Source organism: Erpetoichthys calabaricus, chromosome 10 (genome assembly GCF_900747795.2).
Source record: "Erpetoichthys calabaricus chromosome 10, fErpCal1.3, whole genome shotgun sequence".
NCBI lineage: Eukaryota > Metazoa > Chordata > Cladistia > Polypteriformes > Polypteridae > Erpetoichthys > Erpetoichthys calabaricus.
The window spans coordinates 42,080,681-42,097,431 of NC_041403.2; the positions used below are offsets into that span (position 1 = coordinate 42,080,681).

General features: G+C 37.9%; 1 protein-coding gene across 2 annotated transcripts in view; it reads right to left on the reverse strand.

Annotated features, from left to right (window-relative positions):
• Nucleotides 1-16,751, reverse strand: part of abca4b (ATP-binding cassette, sub-family A (ABC1), member 4b) — a 325,020-nt gene that overhangs the window by 126,047 nt on the left and 182,222 nt on the right. For both annotated transcript variants that reach the window (XM_051933275.1, XM_051933274.1), the window contains exons 20-22: nucleotides 7,976-8,153; nucleotides 2,981-3,112; nucleotides 2,690-2,829 (exon numbers count right to left, since the gene is read on the reverse strand). In XM_051933275.1, the coding sequence (XP_051789235.1) occupies nucleotides 2,690-2,829; nucleotides 2,981-3,112; nucleotides 7,976-8,153 (450 nt within the window). The remainder of the gene's footprint in view (nucleotides 1-2,689; nucleotides 2,830-2,980; nucleotides 3,113-7,975; nucleotides 8,154-16,751) is intronic.

The window sequence follows — 16,751 nt, forward strand, 5'->3', positions numbered from 1 at the left end:
ACTCACTACTTCAGTTTAGCATATCCTGACTAGAGCTGCTGATTAACTGTACAGACTGCATCTCTGTTGTTAGTCATTAGCACTTAAACATAAGTAACATGACAGTTATAATTGTATACTAACCCTCACTTATTCTGTTTTTCTTCTCGGTACTCAAATGTGGCACTTGGTGCCACGGCCCACCTGCCAAGTTGTTTTGCCTGCCTAAGGAAAAGTCATCCCAGATGGAGGATCGCAGGAATCGTGGGAAAGAGGGGTCCTTTCATCGGATTGGCTGGCCCAACACTGTTTCAGCTGTGGAATGGCCAAATGGGGGAGGTAGCTTGAAGGATGAGGTCTCCAGGACTCTACACAAATCCAAATCTTATTATGGGATATATCATCTACTGTTAAATTCTGCTCTGTACTTCTAAAATTTATATTTTTTATTTCTTACTATATTGAGGAATTGTTCTGTTCTGTGAACTGCATTGTATTGTATTGACCCCCTTCTTTTGACACCCACTGCACGCCCAGCCTACCTGGAAAGGGGTCTCTCTTTGAACTGCCTTTCCCAAGGTTTCTTCTATTTTTCCCTACAAGGTTTTTTTGGGAGTTTTTCCTTGTCTTCTTAGAGAGTCAAGGTTGGGGGGCTGTCAAGCGGCAGGGCCTGTTAAAGCCCATTGCGGCACTTCCTGTGTGATTTTGGGCTACAGTGATCCCTCGCTATATCGCGCTTCGCCTTTCGCGGCTTCACTCCATCGCGGATTTTATATGTAAGCATATTTAAATATATATTGCGGATTTTTCGCTGCTTCGCGGGTTTCTGCGGACAATGGGTCTTTTAATTTCTGGTACATGCTTCCTCAGTTGGTTTGCCCAGTTGATTTCATACAAGGGACGCTATTGGCAGATGGCTGAGAAGCTACCCAACTTACTTTCTCTCTCTCTCTCTCTCTCTTGCGCTGACGTAGGGGGGTGTGAGCAGGGGGGCTGTTCGCCTAGACGATAGGGACGTTGCTACCTTCTGTGTGCAGCTGCTTCCTGAAGGACATGCTGCACGGTGCTTCGCATACTTAAAAGCTCAAAGGGCACGTATTGATTTTTGACTTTGTTTTTCTCTGTCTCTCTCTCTCTCTCTCTCTGCTCCTGACGGAGGGGGTGTGAGCTGCCGCCTTCAACAGCTTTGTACCGCGGTGCTTCGCATACATAAAAGCAAACAGCCCTATTGATTTGTTTGCTTTCCTCTGTCTTTCTGACAGACTCTGCTCCTGACGCGCACTCCTTTGAAGAGGAAAATATGTTTGCATTCTTTTAATTGTGAGACGGAACTGTCATCTCTGTCTTGTCATGGAGCACAGGTTAAACTTTTGAAAAAGAGACAAATGTTTGTTTGCAGTGTTTGAATAACGTTCCTGTCTCACTACAACCTCCTGTGTTTCTGCGCAAATCTGTGACCCAAGCATGACAATATAAAAATAACCATATAAACATATGTTTTCTACTTCACGGATTTTCTTATTTCGCGGGTGGCTCTGGAACGCAACCCCCGCGATGGAGGAGGGATTACTGTATACAAAAATAAACTGTATTGTATTGTATTCTATTCTATTCTTTAAATACAGAGGTGGGCAACGTCGGCCCTGGAGGTCCACAGTGGCTGAAGATTTTTATTTCAACCCAATTAGTTCATTAGAAAGCAATCCTTGCCAATTTCAGACCTTATTTCATTTTATGGCTTGTTAGTCTGCAATGTTAGGTATTTTTCTATTAAGCGTTCTGCTAAACCAAATAATGCCTGATGAATCCACACAGACGTAAATTGAAACAAGTTCGATGGAGAACTGCAGGCTCTATTGTCATTTGCATCTGTTTACTAATAAGAAGCTATTAAAAACAGTGAATGCAGCTGTTTAAGACTGAAATGAGCAATTAAGGGTGGGGAACCTTATCAAGCGAGACCACTGAAATGAAGCATCAAAATGTTACTTGAGCAATAAGTGCTTCATCAGCAATAATTGACTTCTCATTAAGAAACTGGGAGGGAACAAAAACCTGCAGCCACTGCGGCCCTCCAGGACCGACATTGCCCACCCTAGTTTTAGGAGAATCATCATCATATCTTATCACGCCACTGTCGTATCCAGGTAAGAGTGGCATCATTAGCATCCTTAAGATCTTCATCGGTGCATGAAGGGGCCTCGGGAACATTCATGGAGAATGTGGTCCATTGTTTGGGTGGGCTCACGACAAGGACATTCAGCACTTGTTGCGAGACCCCATCTAAATAGGTTTTGCCCACCTTTGACCTAGCTCGGTTAAGCATGACCCAGTCTTTCCTAGAGAGGGATGTTCCATTGGGTAGATGCTCTTGAGGTGTAGGAAGAGCTTCATTGGGAGGGCTATGGTCAGTCTCTCACCACCTCTCGAGCCTATGTGTTTTAGATTTCTTTGGATTAAAGGGTTCCACTGCGGTGAAGCTCCGACGAGAAGGTGTAGTTTACCTCCTGGTGATGGTGAAGTGGGTGTCTGGAGTCCATCAGTTGCTTGAACCTTTCTACTCTTGAACTAGTTTCTCGTTGTATATGGGGAGGTGTGATCCCGGAGAATAAAAGTGATTTGAATGACTGAATGAATCTCTTAACATGCTGTCTTACAGGCTAATGATGGAACCACATTTTTAATTTCTGAAAAAAAGCTAACTGGATACCTGACAAATTCTGAGCTTCTTCATTCCGTTTGTGTGGAAGCCCAATGTCTCTTATCATATCTTCCACCTCCTTCTCAGCTTCTTCCTTGTTTTTTCCTTTCAGCCGGGAGTAAAAGTAAATATGTTCAGTGACAGTCAAGCTGTAAAGATAAACACAATATTAAAGAAAAAAAATGTCTTTCCATTGTTTGTTAAAGTTGAGTCAGTCCTTCCAGGAAACAACTTTATTATTTAAAAGTTCAAAGTGATTTTTAAACATTTATGAACTAATAATGGAAACACTTTACTTACTGGTGGAAAAGAATGTTGTATTGTGGACACATGCCCATTGACTGCCGGATGGTGTCTATTTCAGTGCAAATGTCTTTCCCGTTGATGTAGGCAGTGCCTGATGTTGGGGGGTACAAACCTGTGAGCACTGACCTGAAAAGAGAACACCGTTTTGTTGTTAATTTCTCTACTATGCATATGATAATCAAATTTTATTCCCTAAAACATAATAATGATAATTTCTATGGAACACTGATTAAACTGCATCGAGGACATCAAGCTACGAATGTCCTTAATTTTCCAGAATCATGAGGAGGCAAAAACTGAAATCCTATTATTTGGTTACATTAACTCTCATATGGGTCATGGGCCTTTGGCTAGTTACATAAAACTCCACATAACCCCCTCAATGTTTTTAAAATTGATAAGTAAATAAATTAGTTTGTTAAAGCAGTAATTCTTACAGTTAGGAATCTTGAATAATTTAAGCAGGTTTTATCTTTTAATGAATTTTTTAGAGTAATACATGCTTTTATATCGCCATAACTTGACTGCTGCAATTTGCTCTACACTGGAGTTAGTCAGGCATCTCTCTCCAACTTGCAGATGGTCCAAAATGCTGCTGCTGCCTGCCTGTGAACAGGCCAACACAAGTATGATCATATATCTCCAATACTGGCCTCTCACCATTGACTTAAAGTTAAGTTTAGAATTGACTATAAGATTCTTTTATTTGTGTTCAAACCCTTAGCTGGACTAGCACCACCATATCTCACAGATCTTTTACACCTTCAGAGGCTGTCTGGATCACTCAGATCCTCAGTTCAGTTTATTCTAGTTGAACCGACATCTAGACTGAAGCCCAGGGGAGACTGTGGGTCTTCAGTGGTCACCTCCAAGATTTTGGGATTCTCTGACCTTTCATGTTAGGTCAGCCTGAACACTGGCCAATTTTAAATTTAACCTTAAAGCTTATTTTATACTGTCTTAGAAGGCTGGCGTCCTTCAACATCTGCAATAAGATGCTGCAGATGTTCTATCAGACAGTTGTGGCGAGCGCCCTCTTCTATGCGGTGGTGTGCTGGGGAGGCAGCATTAAGAGGAAAGACGCCTCACGTCTGGACAAACTGGTGAGGAAGGCAAGCTCTATTGTTGGCATGGAGCTGGACAGTTTAACATCTGTGGCAGAGCGAAGGGTGCTCAGCAGGCTCCTATCAATTATGGAGAATCCACTGCATCCACTAAATAGTATCATCTCCAGACAGAGGAGCAGCTTCAGCGACAGACTGCTGTCACTGTCCTGCTCCACTGACAGATTGTGGAGATTTCTCCCCCAAACTATGCGACTCTTTAATTCCACCCGGGGGGGGTAAACGTTAACATTCAACATTATACAAAGTTATTGTCTGTTTTTCACCTGCATTATTATCATTCTTTAATTTAATATTATTTATTGTATCAGTATGCTGCTGCTGAAGAATGTGAATTTCCCATTGGGATTAATAAAGTATCTATCTATCTATCTATCTATCTATCTATCTATCTATCTATCTATCTATCTATCTATCTATCTATCTATCTATCTATCTATCTATCTATCTATCTATCTATCTATCTATCTATCTATCTATCTATCTATCTATCTATCTATCTATTTTTATTCCCTGGCTTTCACTTGAGTATGTGATTTGTCTTGCTATTAATACCATACTGTATTTTATTGTGGTTTCTGTATCTTTGTTTAATAGTTATTGTGTGTGTTGTAATTTGTTTATTGTATGGCACTTTGGTCAGCAACTGTTGTTTTTAAGTCCTATATAAATAAAAAAACAAAGACACAAAGCTGGAATCATCCTTGAATGGGTCAACAGCTAATAGATTATGGCTGATGCAGTGCTGGCACTGCTGTCTCACTACTCCAGAGTCTTTGGTTTGAATCCTAGTCTACACACAACCTGTGTTCAGTATGATGCCATTTTTCTTCAGAAATTATTTTTTTTTCCTCCAATACTCTAAAGGCATGCTTGTTGAGTTAATTAGCACTCTATCTATATTTTTCTCATTGGACTGAGACTTTAACTCTGCCCAGCATTAGTTCTTGAGAGCCGCTTCTTGGGCCAGCAGCCCTGCCAATGTTGCATTATATCCTTATGTCCATCTACTTAAGCATGTCCACTTAGCAATTAATTTTATAACTTCAATTGCAAGGTAGCAGAGCTTTATATTTATATACAGTATGTTATAATGTATTACAACATTTAAAGTGAGCATTTTCTTAAAATATTAAAGTAAAACACGTCAAGCAAAGAGAGCTTACAGCAGTTGTCACTTGCATGAATTCCAACTTAATACTGCACTATTTGATTAACTCTGACTGGTTTAGTTTTATCCTTATGAATTATTTTTGGTGAGGCAGTAGGTAGTGCTGACGCTTCATAGAACCAGTGTCTTTGGTTCATACTCTGCGCCGGGTCATTGTTGGTGTGCAGTTAGCTCCTTTTGCCTCTGTCTGCATGGAGATTCCTCTATGAACTCAGGTTTCGCAATGTTATTTTATTTATTATCCCTTAATTTGTCAAATGTTGATAATATCTACTACATTGTATTATTAAAATATGTTGCTATTAGTATGTATTAACAGAAGCATTCACGCATATAATAAGAGCCAAGTATTATACATTTAATGAATATTACATCAAAATAACTTGCTTTATACAAAGTAATTTTATGCTTTATATATGTGTATATATGTGAATTTCCCCTTGGAATTAATAATCTATCTATCTATCTATCTATCTATCTATCTATCTATCTATCTATCTATCTATCTATCTATCTATCTATCTATCTATCTATCTATCTATCTATCTATCTATCTATCTATCTACACATGTTGAGAACAAACCATTCAAATGACTGACTGCCAAACATTACTTTTTTTTTCTAAAAAATTGCAATAAAACATGATTAAAGACATATGTGAATGTATGTTTGCCTTATTTTTTGTTCTTTTTGATATCAGGTACTTAGAAGTGCTTATAAAAATATTTCACATTTTATGGTTGTAACATATTAAATTACAATTGATTTAATTTGGCTTTCTTGACACTGGTCAACTGAAAAAGAGTCTTTAAAGTGAAAGTGAAAACAGATCTCTGAAAAGTGGACAAAATTAATTATACAAATATAAAACGCAACATAATTGACAACTTAAGTACTCACCCCCTTTAATATGACACCTAAAGCATTAGTGGTGGAGCCGATTGACTTAAGAACTTGCATAATTAGATTAGTTTAGATAAACATTATTCATTTTAAGGGGACATTTTAAGGTTGCAGAAACAAACAAAAAAAAGATACAGACTCACAGGACATATAATACAATGAATCAATAGGTAGACGGAATTAAATAAATAAATACATGGATATATATCATAAAGAAATAGCTAAAAGACTTGAAGAGTATAAGTATTCAGTCCAGGATGTCTGGAGAAGAATCCCTCTCATAGCTGTGGGCAGAAAGTGAGGTTAAGAGTGCAATGGAGATCACCTGTCTGGGCTTTCCAATGATTGCAGTATAAATGCACCTTAAATGGAAGGGCCAACTTGTGGTGAGTCACTATGGTGGCCTAACTTACACAATGAAGACCAAAGAACACTCCAAGCAATTCCAAGAAAATATCCAAGTCACTGAATATCGCTTGAAGTCCAGTTAAATTGGTCTTTAAGAAATGGAAAGAGTATGGCACAGCATTAAATGAGACTAGAGCAGGCCATCTACAAAAACTGAATAATCGTACAAGAAGAAGACTAGTTAGGGAGGCCACCAAGACACTTATGACAACTCTGAAAAAGTTACAACCTCCAGTGGCTGAGACCGAGGAGGCTGTGCAGACAACAGCTGTTACCTGTGTGCTTTACCAATTGCAACGTTATGGGAAAACATCAAAGATAAAGCCATTAATAAAAAAATACATGATATCTCAGCTAGAGTTTGCCAGAAAACACATGGGAGAAGTCAACTGGAAGAAGGTTCTATGGTCAGATGAGACCAAAATGGAGTTATTTGCCTCTCAGATTAAATTCAGTGTTTGCTGTAAGCCAAACACTGCACAATATCAGAAACACACCATCACCACTGTGAAACAGGGTGGTGGCAGAATCATGCTATGGGGCTGCTTCTCTGCAGCAGACACTTGGAGGCTTGTGAAGGTAGAGGGAGAAGTGAATACAGCAAAATGCAGGGAAATCCTGGTGGAAAACCTGATGCAGTCTGCAAAAAATCTGCACCTTGGTAGAAGACACAGTTTCCATCAACACAACAACCCCAAACATTAAGCCACAGCTACACAAGAATGGATTAAACATAACAATGTTAATGTCCTGGACTGGCCGAGTCTGAGTCCAACTATGAATTTGTGCCTGGACTTGAAAAAGACTGTTGACTCATGACCTCCACGCAGCCTGACAGAGCTTGAGCAAAGAAGAATGGGGAAAATGGCAGTGCCTGGATGTTCATAGCTGACACAGGCCTATGCACACAGACTGAAGGCTGTCATGGCTGACAAAGGTGCATCAACTAAATTCAGACTTGAAGGGGGTGAATACTTATACAGTCAGTCATTTGGTATTGTATATTTGTAATTAATTTAGACCACTTTGGAGAGATCTGTCTCCACCTTCACATTAAAGACTGTTTCAATGTTGATGAGTGTCAAAAAAAACTATGCAAGTCCAACATGATTAAATGTGGTATAATACTGGTAAGGGGTGGAATATTTTTATAGGCACTATATTTTCATTTTCATTTTAAATGAAAAATTAATAAGTTTCTTATTTTTAAAAATTTCTCTGCACAATAGTTAGGAAATAAGGTAAGACTTTGAAACAATTTTCTTGTATTTTTACAAGTTTAAATGTTTTTTTCACATTTCCCTATCATACCCTTGTGATACAATTAACCATCACTTTCAGATCAGTATAAATATTCTGCATGGTTCTAACCATTAGACTTACATAGTTGTTGTTTTTCCAGCTCCATTGTGTCCTAAGAAAGATGTGATCTGCCCTTCATAGAAGGTGATGTTCAGGCCGTCCACTGCTGGCCGGCTGGCACCGCGGAAGCTCTTCACTAAATTCTGAACTGACACACCTACTACTAGGCCCAAGGGGTCAGTTTCAAAAAAAGGGTTAGCTGTGAAGAACACAAGAAATATGAAAAAAGCCAAAGTGAAAAATTCTGGTGTATAACACTTTTCTAGCTGATGAGATATTAAAAGACAGAAAAGAAGCTCACAGGCAAAATCAAAGAAGCTGGAAGCAGCAATCAGAGCTGAAATCTGCTCACATATAATGTTATTTATGGGCTCAGTAAGACCCAAACAATAAAATATGTTGACAACAAAACATTTGTTTTCTTTTCTACCTCTAATTATTTTCTACTGCAGTGCACACCCATGGTTTATTTGATTAGTTATGTGTTCAATGATCAAAGGCTTCATCGCTTTTTTATTTGCCTACTGCTACAGCATGATGAATAGGGTGCTGAACTGAAATAATAAATGTATCTCTAGAAAAAGATCAAAAAATGATTTGTTTCCTCCTGTCTTCATGATAAAACATCAAAACTGGTAAATGATGAGCATATAAAGCACAGTTGGAGGGGTGTTTTCTTGATAAATTCTAGTATCACAATAATCTTTTAAATATTACTTTAAACATAGGTAGGCTGTATGTGCCAGAGCTACTGTATGTAATGCAAGGGAAAACTCATCACTTTTTCATTGTTTTGTTTCTATGTTGGTTTCACAGAAAATAAGAACATTCGTATGGAATAAATAGGAAATAAAAAACACACACACACACACAAAACAAACACCAGCAACAAAAAAGGAACAAATGAAAGGTTTACTAACTCCACCAGACCTAACTAAACTAAAACTAAACTAAAAGGTGGAGGCAAGCACTTCTGCCCATGTCCTCCAACACACTGAGAAATAATATTTGTCACACAATAATAACCGTCACACAACCTCCTCCATTATTAGCTCACTCTCATGTGATAAGTGGCCTGTGGCGCTGTGCTGAATTTAAAAAAATAATCGCGCCGTGCAAGAGTGCAGGCTCTAATCGCACGTGAGTGCGCTTTGCTCTGTGGTTGGCTGGGGGACGCCTGCCTGATCACGAAGACGTGTGTGAGTGAACACGTCAGGCAGGTGCCTCATTAATTCCTCGGAGGATGTGGTGCGTTTGCACCTGTGTGCTGTTAGGAGCATTAGTATAAGAGGAGCCTGCATGGGACAGAAGGGGAGAAGTGAAAGACAGAAGCAGAACCGTGAGAAAAACAGTCAGGGTGTGAAACTCAGCACAGTGAATGTTCTCACAATGGATTGAAGGATTGTCACTCTGGGGGTGGATTGTCTTCACTGATTTATTGTTGTGGAGTGGGAAGAATCAGAGTGGAGTCCTACCCCAGTGATCTTAGGTATGCCAGGGCTGTAAGAAGGAAGACAGGAGGACAATCGACCCTGAGCGGTCTAGCTGATGCCACTTGTGGCAGCCAAGATGGGAGTCAGGTTGGTGAGGACCACGGCTGCTAAAGTCTCCACCAGCTGAGAGAATAATGGGTGAGCTGGGGAGATGAAGAGTGCATTGTGCTGGGCTTATCTGAGTAGAAGGCATATTGACCCGATGACTGTTGATTTTTATTCTCATTTTAAGTTTTGCTTTTAAACTCATGGTTTTTCACTGTTTTATTGGATTATTTATATTTTGACTGAAGATCTGCACTGTTTTGGACACTTTTTGTTTTTTTGATGGTTTTAATAAAAGCACCAAGGCATTTTTTCATATCTACCCCTTGCTATGTGCATGCGTGTCCTCATTTGCTAGGCTCATCCCTTGATTACATTACATGTGGTAAAGGGTTTAAGAGGCTCCTCGGAAGGACCCAGCAGCGAGGGCTGACCCACATCACATCTCAATGGCTGCACATCAACGGTTCAGATTCATAATTAGTAAATTCAGCATCAGTGCTCACTTCACAGAAGTAAATACTGTATAGACATCAGTCAAATTTAGAAGATTGGAAACAAATAGGGTGTTGCCATCTTTACAGTTGAGGTCTTCTAGTCATCAAGTTGATGATTTCTTTCATTCCTCAAATAGGTTTTCAAAATAGTTTCAAAGCAAATATTGTGTATATTTTTGACCCCTGCTAACATTGTCTGAAACTTTTTTCAGTAAAAAAATGTACATGATATCAGACTGAGAAATAGTTGACAACATCTCAAAATGTGTTGATTGAGATCTGGAAGCCAACTGTTCTAAAGATTAAGTGGCCAAATATGGTTCAAACTCAATAAAGTTCTAGTATTTTAGGCCTGTATTAAAAGTGACTGATTTGGCTGATTTCTTTGGACCTTTCCACAAGTTACTTATGCTACAGAAATACTATCCACACACTGACTATAATGTCTAAATCTGTTGAAATTTCAATTTCGTTCCAACACTTTTTTATATACTACTTATGGAGGAAGTAAACACTCCCTTACCATCTAATTCTAGTAAGCACTTTTCATCTGTCACTTGATAGCTAAAGATCACTAAACTCTTGTTAATGTTAGTCTAAAATAAAGTACACACCATAAGGAATCACATGGCAAGTCATTAAGCCATGTGCCATCCAGTTGTCACAAATGTGACCACGGTCCTGTTGTGTTTTAAGAAAACTGCAAAGGTTTGTGTACCAAAAACATCTGTTCTGTTCTGCCTTAATGACCACTGGCCCACCACAGTGAATAAATGACTGGAAATATTGATCATGCTGTACATTAATCAAACATTAGTTTGATTACAGTTTGCATACCGGCAAGACAGATCTGTGAATGTTCCCATATCCCTTGCCCTGTGCATTGCTCTGACACAGCTGGAAAAGGAAAATATCTATGTTAGGAAACATCTACAGATCTGTTTTTCACACCATTATGCCATTTAATCTGCTGCTAGAGCTTAGAGTTCTCAGCCTGAGCAGTTCCATTTGAAGATAGATATCAGACTTCCTAACAATCAGGCTCCAGACATTGAAATCTGAAAACAGGTATTGTGGTTTCCAACACTGACATCCTACAAGGCTGATGTCTCAGCCCATTGCTCTGCACCTTCCTTACCTATGATTTTGTGCAAAATAAGAGAGTAACAGCCTCAAGTTTGTGGGTGATACCACCTTGATTGTCCTCATTAGAAATGATGATAAGATTGCTTACAGGATAGAAGTTCAGAAAATGTTTATGTCGTACTGTGACAAAACTCTCTTCCTGAAAATCGAAAAGGCAAAGACAACTAATGCAGACTTTAGGAAAAGCAAAGTCATTCACACTCCACTTTACATGAATAATTCTCCTATTGAGGCATTCCATAGCTTCAGATTCTTGGAAGTCCACCTCACCAAATCCCTCTCATTGCTTTTCCACACAGCCTACAACCTCAGGATGGCACAGCAGAGGCTTTTCTTCCTGAAGCGAATAAAGAGTTTTGAGAAAGGAATTAAATCACTGGTGAACCTTTAATAGGGTTGCCAGACGTCCCATATATACGAGACATGTCCCATATTTGATAATTTTGTCCCCTGTCCAGTACTGACCTTTCAGGGGCACCCAAATGTCCCGTATTTAGTTCATTTTCAAATTTCGTAATAAAAATATATTTTTACTACCTTCTTACGGTACTTAGTTGTAACTTTATAAGTAATTATACTTTCTTTTCTCAGATTCTCTTGATGACAATAACCCAAATGTAACAAGGTAACTAGTGTTTGCTGCCTGTTTGCAACTTGTTCAGTTGCTATGGTTGGCAGAGGACAGCGACGCTCTTACCGTTTTGCGCTCCAGCCGTGCAGTTCTGTATCAGCATTGCAATACTGTACACAGTGTCAACAAAGTGTGGTGTATGTAATTGCACTTTCAGTAAATAATTTTCAAATGATTTTACTTTTGTTTTCCTCATAACCCATTAAAACCATTGCTTTATGTTTTTAACTTATGTCTCTACTTTTATATAATATATTGGTCTGGGTGTGTAGGGGGCATATATAAATTTATATATATAGTAATATTGACAGAGATTTTAAGAGTGCCCGTATTTCTAATTTTCTAATCTGGCAACCCTAACCTTTAATACTCTGACAAGTTGCATGACTGTGGGAACCTGATGTCCCAAGATCAAAAACTACTTCAGAGAATTGTTTAAGTTACCTCTAAAATCATCGGAGCAGATCAGCATCAGCCACAGACTGTTTCTACCATCCACTGTTATGTCAGATGCAAGCCATCTAGCTCATCAACTCTTTTAAAGCAATAATTCGACCCAAAACATTTTTTTTATAAGAAACTCCTCGGAAGGACCTGGTAGCGAGGGGCCGACCCACATGTCATATCTCAATGGCTTACCCCATGAACTTTGCACTGGTTCTGAGAAAACTTTTTAATCTCATGTTATCTTGGAGAAAATACATAAGAGAGACTCTCATTAATAGGACTGATAGGTGACCCACAATAGACATTGGCAAACACTGTGAAAGATGTCCATGTTAAAATAAAAATCGTTACTCATGCCACATAAACCACATGTCATTTATGCAGTCACTAGTTCAAAACGTTAAAGGAATGCATTTTTGCTAAAATGTTGTTAAATAGTTACTTCCTGAATTAGCAGCCTGAATGTCAACTGGAAACTCAAAAACTCATGGGAGAGATTTTTTAAACTGAAGACAGGACTCTTGACCAACAGTCTAAAAGTCCCTCCCAAAAGTCATTAAGTTTACTGTTTTTGCATGAGCTGAGATTTGCAGAAGTACTCATTTAAGAATATTTTAGCGAAAATGTATACATTACATTTTGTACATGTTCAGCTAACAAATGGATAAAAGACATGTGGATTAAGCAACAAGAGTTATGTCAAATATTTGTTTTACATGGATGTTTTTCACAACATTTTCCACTGTCTAGAGTTAGTCATGTATTTATCTCATTTATGAGAATCTCCCTTATGTATTTTCTACGACAAAACAGATTACATATTTTCTCATCTATCACTACAAAGTGCATGGGGAAAGTAACATATTAAAAAAAATATCATTTTGGTGGAGTATTCCTTTAAGCTCGGCCCTCTGGTAACCGATATCAGTGCATTCCTTGTTATACATCCCATCTCAAGTTCTGTCACACATGTGAATGGGAGGAGGCTAAAGGGCTTGAGTGGGCATCATCCTTCCTCTCTTTCCTCTGCAGACCAGACAAAAGAAATCCAGCTTGGGTCTAGCAAAATCACTTCTGCTTCCGGCCATTCTGATGTCACTTCCTGTTCCGTCCATTCTGACGTCACCTCCTCTGGCTCACCTATATAACCGCCATTTTCATTTTGTTTCACAGTTCTGTTTTGGACACCAGTCTGTAAAGACCTGTTTTTTGCCAAATATTTGTTCCAAGTATAAGGGGTGGCTATCCCAAATCTTTTTATATAGTTTGTGTTCTCTTTTATCACCACAGGTTATAAATAATTACCTGTCCTCACTGTCTGAAATTCACATATTGCACTGAAACTCTCATACTGTACTGTTGGTGCTTGTTACATTTATTTAATATTTGCATATTATAAATATTGCACTACTTAACATCTGCCTTTCTCATTATTTATGTCCTTTCTGTTTTCTGTATATTTTGCCATGCACTATTGTATACTTTCCCTCCTTGCAACTGCAGTGAAAGAATTTAATGTAACAATAAAAATAAAAAATCTTGAAATACTGATATAACACAACCCAGGACATTTTTTTATTAAAAGGCCTACAGCAACCTGAGATATCAACTGCTCAACAATTAAGCACATTTAATTTGTTTTTTCTTTGCTTTCAAAATTGTATATTGAACGCCCCTGTAAATGTCTCCAAGCATACTTCCAAGGATTAAAAATAAAAAAAGAATGCATGACACACCTAAATTACACAACCCGCATCAGGATTAATGTATTTCAATTGTCCCCATATTGCCTATATAGACAAAGTTGCACTCTTAAACGCTCACAACACTTCCTGAAATTCATTTATTTGTCGACAGCTTTAGGCGTAGATTTAATTCAATAGCAGAATTGCCTGGGCCTCATTTGCCTTGTCATCTAGCTGGGTGACATTAAATTCCTGATGAATAATCAACTCATTACATTAATGGTACTACCTGGGAATGCAGAAAAAATATTAAAGCATGCTTTAAATCAAAATAGAACATCTCTGCCAAGAACAAATTACACCACCAAAGGTTATTGCACCCACACTACAGTCTTCTCCTATCTCAATCAGCTATTCTGCCTTTGTCTCATTATTTTTCATGTCTGCTGTACATAATCCATACATTTTAATTATCTCAAGCAGCTAGCTATTTATCTAACAATAATGAAGCAGTCTAACCCATGTAGTTCTGAAATGGAGACTTTAATTGTTCACACTGTGAAGAAATATTTTGAAATGACCACAACCTGTGAATGTCATGTTCATAAAAAATACTGATATCTGTTAGAAATTTTCTAAAGTCAACAATTTGCCAATTGTGTCCCAAGATTCCATTAACCTAATTCAACAGCTGTATTTATCTAAAAAGTACTGTATGCTCAACAGAATTTGAAGTCTTACAATTCGTAGCACATAAGATCTGATTTCCTCAAGATTATTGGAATCATGAATTTAGTCACTTTAAGCCTCTGATGTTCATATTCTGTAAAGAATGTAGAAGAAGAATGTTCTCCTCAGCACCATGTATTTTGTGTGTTTAGTAAATTAGAATTTTTATAATAACTATTTTGTAACTTGCCAGTGAGAGACGCTTTGGCTTATGAACTAACAAAAATATGTTATTCCAGGATTCAGGAGAAATAGTGTCCACATGAATAAAATCTAAGCTGTTTCTTGTTTTCCCTTTCTCAGAGTGAATGTCTCAGGGACAAGGTCACAAGGCTGCAGAAAGTACATGTAGTTTATGCAAAGGCGTCTCTCCTGTGCTTAGCTTTGAGAACACAGATAATGCTTAGCTCAACAGACATATTGTTTAACTCTACTTAGATGATAAGGATGTTTTTCTGTCTTATTAATCATGAGATGCTGAAGTATAAAAAACCCCTCCTGACTTTTGATCAGGGTTCAAATTGAGCTTTGCGGCAATAAGTTATGCTCTTTGAATCTCTACTTACTGTGACTCCAGATGAATAATAAAGAGAACTAAAGAAATATTATCTGCCTGTTGTCAGTGTGCCTTTTTCATCCACAAGAATTAGCATGGGTATGGCAGTTTCCTTATATGTTTTAGGGGCTTTTTATCTGGAACTTTTGTTCCAATATGCAATTGTTGTATTTTGGCAAGAGGAAGTGGGGGTAAGTGAGATGAGATTGGTATTTGCAATGTTGTGGCCCAAAGTTAAAAATTAAGCAGAAATATAACAGAAATGGCTGTTAATAAAGTATCTATCTATCTATCTATCTATCTATCTATCTATCTATCTATCTATCTATCTATCTATCTATCTATCTATCTATCTATCTATCTATCTATCTATCTATCTATCTATCTATCTATCTATCTATCTATCTATCTATCTATCTATCTAATCTATCGATATGCCTTTGTCAAAATAAAGATGGTTGAAATTCACAAATATTTCTGAGAATGAATGAGTTCTTTAAAAAAGATTGCCCGTGATCACACAATGGAAAAGTTGAGTACTTCTTCAAAGTAAATATGGGTGGAAGATGGAACAAACACACAACAATACAGGTCCTAAGCCACTGATAGATAGATAGATAGATAGATAGATAGATAGATAGATAGATAGATAGATAGATAGATAGATAGATAGATAGATAGATAGATAGATAGATAGATAGATAGATAGATAGATAGATAGATAGATAGATAGATAGATAGATAGATAGATAGATAGATAGATAGATAGATAGATAGATAGATAGATAGATAGATAGATACTTTATTAATCCCAATGGGAAATTCACAAATAGCTCTTTGTAAAGGATTTGTCTATGGAGCTCCATCCTGCAGGAGGTTTGGGTCAAGACTGAGACACCACGTTCCAGGAACTGTAGCCTTTATATGGTTCAGACTGGAATGAGCAAGGTGTCTCAGAGGAAGGAGGGCAAAAGTTGCATCTTCTCAGAGCTGCAGAGGGAAAATGATTGTTAATCATCCGTGTGTGTTTGGAGTTCATTCCTTCTTTTCTTTTCTTTTTCAAATTAGAGTTGTCACCTTTAAACAGGGTTGTCACTGGGGACCCCTACACTTCACCCTGTATAGCCTCTTTTCTCCTCACAACATTTATGCATTTTGTGAACATTTATTTAGGGATCAATTTTTGGGTGTACTACAGGAAGTTTACTCTGAACCCAGTGTAGGATGATGTTTGATTACTCATTTAATTAATTATCTCTTTTTCCTTTGACAGTGCTGGTGATTAATTAAAACAATTAAGAAGACACCCACAGCAGGGACACCCCAATAAAGTAGATTGAGTGAGGAATTTCTGTTTCAATTTCCAGCCGTGACACCAGAAATATGAAGAGATCTGTACAATTTATGAGCAAAGCTCAGATCCTAGGAATTATATATTACACTTAACAATCATTGAAGGTATGATAGTGATGTCTGAAACATTTACCAGGATCTTGACATTGATGATCAGCAGAAAAATTGGTCTGTAGGATTCACACTCTAAGTGGCTTTCATTCTTTTTTGGAAAC